This window comes from Cajanus cajan, chromosome 9, assembly GCF_000230855.2.
Source record: "Cajanus cajan strain Asha chromosome 9, NIPB_CcT2T_4, whole genome shotgun sequence".
Classification (NCBI taxonomy): Eukaryota; Viridiplantae; Streptophyta; class Magnoliopsida; order Fabales; family Fabaceae; genus Cajanus; species Cajanus cajan.
In genome coordinates this window covers 53,396,118-53,402,240 of record NC_138525.1, presented here as the reverse complement: position 1 = coordinate 53,402,240, position 6,123 = coordinate 53,396,118, and the positions used below count along the sequence as shown (strand labels likewise).

Sequence of the window (6,123 nt, the reverse complement as noted above, 5' to 3'; positions counted from 1 at the left end):
ATAATACTTTCTCTTAATCAAGTTTCTTGATTCAATAATTATAAGGTGCCTTAAAACACATGTTGACCTGATATTCTTAAAATTGAGTATTATCAATATTAAAATAATATTTAATCAGAAGAAATTATGTTCCATGAACACAAATTAATAATTAATTGTCAACTTTGAAGCATCGAATGTGGACCATGCATGTGGAAGAAAAACAAGAATAGCCTCCTGTCATTGACACCTCTCTGCTACCCTTTCAAGCAATCATCCAAACAAATTGACCCCATGGCAAAAGCAGTGGTGTTGGATGTATTTAACTGACAAGATTGTACAATAAGTACATGTGACCAAAGTTCACCCAAACACTTCAAACAACTATGAATTGAAGGTTTCCAAGTTCCAATATGAGAGAACAAGGGGTCCTTCATCTTGAGGATGCTGCTGGTCAGACAGAGAGGTCCCAGTGGGTGCTTGATTCTCCCAACCCACCCCCTCTTTGGAAGAAGCTATTTGGTTATGTCAAGGAAACCATTTTGCCTCATGGCAACAACTTCTGCTTCTCATCCAAGAAGAAAACTTCTCATGGACATGCAGCGTCATGCTTCAAGAGCTTGTTCCCAATCTTTAGTTGGATAAAAGATTATAAAGCCTCCAAGTTCAAAGATGACCTCTTAGCTGGATTAACTCTTGCCAGCCTCAGCATACCTCAGGTTTTTATTTATTTCACAGAAGTCTTTTTTTCTATTTTTATTTTTATTTTTTCAGTGCAATGCAGGAGAAATTTAAACATTACATAATTTACATTCCCCTAAAGATTGTCCCTTCATTCTTCTATTTTTCTTTTGAACCTTGCAGAGCATAGGATATGCTAATTTAGCAAAAGTTGGTCCTGAATATGGCCTGTGTAAGTATCTGCCTTTTTACACTGTTAATAATATATCACACTAGAAACTGGAATAGCCCTGAACAGGAAAAAGAAAGAAAAAAACTGATTTATTTTTTATCAGCATTTATTTTTTTGAATTTTACCATTTTGTTTTGTTTTGTTTTGATCTATTCAGATACCAGTGTTATTCCTCCTCTTATTTATGCAATGATGGGGAGCTCAAGAGAAATTGCAATTGGACCTGTAGCTGTAGTGTCAATGCTATTATCCTCTCTGGTCCCAAAAGTGGAAGATCCTGTTGCCAATCCTCATGCCTATAGAAATCTTGTCTTTACTGTGACATTCTTCACTGGAATTTTTCAAACTGCATTTGGCGTTTTCAGGTGGTTTCCTCGTCAGTTTGGGAAATTTCTTGTTAATTTTAGTTTTCTCAGTACAAGGGTCTGATTGATTTCTATTTTCTAAAACTGTTAGTTGTTTTCTTTTTTTTTTTTTTTTAAAGAAAAAAGAAACAAAGAAGCAGACATTCACACCAAAGTCCATGCCTCACCACATGTAGCACTACTCTAGTTGACTCATCGATGAGCTAGGACTAGAAAACAGAAGAAGAAAATGAAGAAAAAAAAATAAAATAAAAAATCTCCCGGTTTCTATTTTTTGGTTTTAAAACACTTGTTTTGGAAGCAATTTCAAAACTTAATACATGTTGAATGACAAATTGATTGCTGAATAACATGGAATTGTGTTAGAAAACAATTTTTGAAACCAAAAAAAAAAATGAGAAAGAAATAAAACAGCCCCTAATAAGTAGTTTTTCACTTTTCTTATCCTTCAACACTTGCAGGTTGGGTTTTCTTGTGGATTTTCTTTCACATGCTGCCTTAGTTGGATTCATGGCAGGTGCTGCTATCATTATTGGTCTTCAGCAGCTCAAAGGGTTACTGGGAATTAGTCACTTTACCTCCAAAACAGATGCAGTATCAGTGTTGGCATCTGTTTATAAGTCACTACATAATCAAATTGCTTCCGGAGAAAAAGTGAGTTGGTTTTGCTTTTTCCGATTCATTATCTGATGAAATCTATTTACACAGTTATTCTTAAATTTGAACCAATTAATTTTATAGCTAGCTCTTCTTGTTAATATCTGACATTAATTATTCTTTGTTTATTTGACAGTGGAACCCTCTGAATTTTGTCCTGGGGTGTTCATTCTTGATTTTCATTTTAATTACCCGTTTTATTGTAAGTACTTAAATTTCTGCTATTTACCTTCTTCTTTACCTCTTTGTTTAATTTTAACTTTTTATGATGTATCTCATTTCAGGGAAGAAGAAACAGAAAGCTTTTCTGGTTGCCTGCTATTTCTCCTCTTCTGTCAGTTATACTATCAACTTTGATTGTGTATTTGTCAAGAGCTGATAAGCATGGGGTTAACATAATAAAGCATGTCAAAGGAGGCCTAAATCCAAGTTCACTTCACCAGTTGCAATTCCATGGTCCACATGTTGGACAAGCAGCAAAAATTGGGTTGATTTGTGCAGTTATCGCGCTCACTGTATGTTACTTCATTTTATTTTATTTTTTTTAATTTTGGATGTATTTAGATAAATTTTTCTAGAAGCGCTTCTGATTGATAAAAATAGGAAGAAAAATTGAAATAAGTTTTTCCAAAACTAAAACTAGTTTATGCATAAATGAAAAATAAGATTTTAAAGAAGTTAATAGGAAAAAACTACAAATTAATTTATAAATAGAGATTTTTTTGATAACTTTTTCTAGAAACACTTCTAAAAGAGAAAAATAAGAGGAAAAATTGAAATAAGTTTTTTTATAAGCTAAAAATAATTTATACATAAATTAAAAATAAGATTTTGAAAAAGTTAATAAAAGAGTTTATGCAAATTCACTTATACATGAGTACATAACTAATTTTAATTTATGGAATTTATTTCATTTTTCTTTATACTTTTCTCCCCTAAAAGCATTTTTGAAAAAGTTTATTCAAACATACCCATAAACTAATTTTAGTTTATAGAGAAACTTATTTAATTTTTTCATTCTTAGAAGTTTACTTAATCAGACCCTTCTTCCAAATTACTATTTTTCGCCAAGTCTTGTGACCCTGATGACAATTTAATATTCTGATTCAGGAAGCAATAGCGGTTGGTCGATCTTTTGCTTCCATTAAGGGATATCATCTCGATGGGAACAAAGAAATGTTATCAATGGGATTCATGAACATTGCAGGCTCTTTAACCTCATGCTATGTGGCAACTGGTGATTTTCTTTTGCCAATAAATTATGAAATTAGTTTGCAAAGCTCTGTGTGTCAAAGTTGTTTATAGTATTTTGGTGAACAATTTCAGGTTCTTTCTCAAGGACTGCAGTGAATTTCAGTGCAGGGTGTCAAACAGCAGTGTCAAATATTGTGATGGCTGTTACAGTGTTTTTGTCTTTGGAATTGTTTACAAGGCTCTTATACTACACCCCTGTCCCTATCCTTGCCTCTATCATCCTCTCTGCTCTTCCTGGATTAATTGACTTAAGTGAGGCTCGTTATATCTGGAAGGTTGACAAATTGGACTTTCTTGCTTGTATTGGTGCTTTTCTTGGAGTCTTGTTTGCAACAGTAGAGATTGGTCTTCTTGTTGCAGTAAGTCATTGAACACTTCAAACTTTTTCATCTTTTGCACCAATTGAAATCACCTCTGAAATACACCATTTTTTTTCTCTTGAATGTTAGTTTTATTATTGTTATTATTATTTTACTATAATGTTATTTTTTCATTAGAGAGACATAGAACAAATTGAAAATGGGGCAAATGATTTGTGTCCTGGTAGCACACTAACTAGCAACTTGTGAGATGTATTCTAAAATGAAATTTGGGTGCGGTGTTTTTAGTATTATTCTCAATTCAAAATTTAGCAGAGACGCTTAATGATAACTTTTATCGCATTATTAAGATAATTATTATAAAAGTCATTTCTATTTGGATGACATTATCAATGCTGCATGAGTAGACCATAGTTTAAGAAACCTTTACACAACATATTCAAATTAGATTAATGTTTTTTAATGTGCAGGTGATAATCTCGTTTGCAAAGATACTAATACAATCAATTCGACCTGGAATAGAAGTTCTAGGTAGAGTTCCAAGAACAGAAGCCTTCTGTGATGTGACTCAATATCCCATGGCCATAAGCACTCCAGGCATCATAGTGATTCGCATAAGTTCTGGCTCACTCTGCTTTGCAAATGCTAATTTTGTCAGAGAAAGGCAAGCAATTTACAAATGATTTTCAGATCGAGGGGTTTAGCCCAAATTAGAACCATGTATGAATTTTTTCACTTGTTCCAGAATACTCAAGTGGGTCAGCCAAGATGAAGATGAGCTTAAAGAAACCACCAAGGGTCGAGTCCAAGCTGTAATTCTTGACATGACAAGTGAGTTTCTGTTAAATTTTTCAGATCAAAAGAATTTTAATGCCTAAACATTTATAAATTTGATACTATATATGCCAATGAGCCTTTGCAATTCTCTTTCATAGACCTGATGAATGTTGATACTTCCGGAATTCTAGCTCTTGAGGAACTGCACAAGAGGTTGCTTTCACGTGGTGTAGAAGTAAGGCTACTCTGAATTTGATTATATTCTTTGACATTAATATACACGGGATTAAATATGTTTTTACTAACAGCAAATAAGTGAATGGTGTTGTGTTTACTTTTAGTCCTCAAAAAATAACGGTCTCTTTTTTATTTCTCATTTGTGAAAACTTGTGATGTGTGGTCCAAATTTCTATAAATAAAAGAAGATAATTTTTTTTTAACATAAGACACATTTTTAAAAATGAAACACTAAAATAAGATGATCTTTTGTAGAAAGACTATAGATGAATATTTCATTATGTAAAAGTTTGTTTTTAATTCTTAAATTTTAAAATGTTGGTTTTTGGTTTTCTGTTTATTAAAATGTATAAAAAAAATTCTATTACTAATTTCGTTAATCCAATTTAACAGTGATGCTTAATTAGTTTCATTGTTTTTGAGTCTTTTAAATTAACATACGTGTATAACATGTTTGGTAATTAGATGTTACCGTTAAATTGAATTAACAAAATATGTGACTTGAATAAAATTTGATACATTTTAAAAAAAGGAAGAATCAAAAGCCAATGTTTTAAAAATGAGGGTCTAAAATTGAATTTTTATTTTAAAATGTACTAAAATTACCTTAAAAATATTTTTTTTAACCATTAAAATTTATTAAAAAAATTATAGGTTGATAGATAAAAATATTATCATGCTAATTTACACTTGAAAATGAAAAGAGAAAAATATATGTATGATTGATATATAATGTAATACAAAAGAGAGATAAAAAAAGTAATACATGATAATGAGTACTATTTATGATATTAGAGTATTTATATATAAGTGTTAAAAAAAATCTTGCTCTCCCTCAAGCCAAATATATTTAATCCTACTTTTTTGTATGCATGGTTGCTCAAAACTTTATGCTCTAACACTTGGTTTTTGCAGTTAGCGATGGTGAACCCGAGGTGGTTAGTAATTCACAAGCTTAAGCTGGCACACTTTGTAGAAAAAATTGGAAAAGAGTGGGTTTTCCTTACTGTTGGAGAAGCCGTAGACGCATGTCTCTCTTCCAAAATTGCTAAAGCTTGATTCATATATGATAACATGTGTCTGTGCACTGACTCTATATTGCACAGGGTTTGGGTTTTGTTTAAAATGTTGGTGCATAACATAAACTTACGTGAAACATTTTGTATTACACAAGCTGAACATCTTTACCGAAAAGTGATCATGTCATGCTGTATGCACCTGGGATGGGGGTTCATAACCACCTTTTTATACTATCTCAGTTTTGGACAGGGAGTGGTGTTTTCTTTTGTATGGCCACTTAAATACAATTCAAATAAAGATTTAGATGTAATTCATAATTTTAAAATTACTATATTTGATATATGTAAAATCAGCAAATTTTGGATTTTTGTTGTTGATTCTTGTAAAATATTTTCTTGATTTTCATTTTCTAAAATATGAAATTACTATGTTTTGGTTTCTAATGTTTATTTAGAGTAAATAAATGATATTTATTTTAGACATTTAGAATAAAAAAATTGAAGTGTTATGTACTAACATGGTATTGTATACTCTAATAATTGTTACTTGACTTTTTTTTAAACATATAATTTCATTATAATCAATGAGTAATTGAGCATCA

The 6,123-nt window shown here is 31.2% G+C and overlaps 1 protein-coding gene across 1 annotated transcript; it reads left to right on the top strand.

Moving 5' to 3' along the window:
* Window positions 1-223: 223 nt before the first annotated feature.
* On the top strand, window positions 224-5,890 carry LOC109815636 (low affinity sulfate transporter 3). Its single transcript, XM_020380400.3, has 12 exons — window positions 224-698; window positions 844-892; window positions 1,050-1,257; window positions 1,719-1,911; window positions 2,051-2,116; window positions 2,199-2,429; window positions 3,025-3,151; window positions 3,241-3,527; window positions 3,959-4,152; window positions 4,234-4,319; window positions 4,424-4,500; window positions 5,418-5,890. Exons 1-12 carry the CDS (start codon window positions 393-395, stop codon window positions 5,559-5,561), a joined length of 1,968 nt encoding a protein of 655 aa, XP_020235989.1. The 5' UTR covers window positions 224-392; the 3' UTR covers window positions 5,562-5,890.
* Window positions 5,891-6,123: the final 233 nt, after the last annotated feature.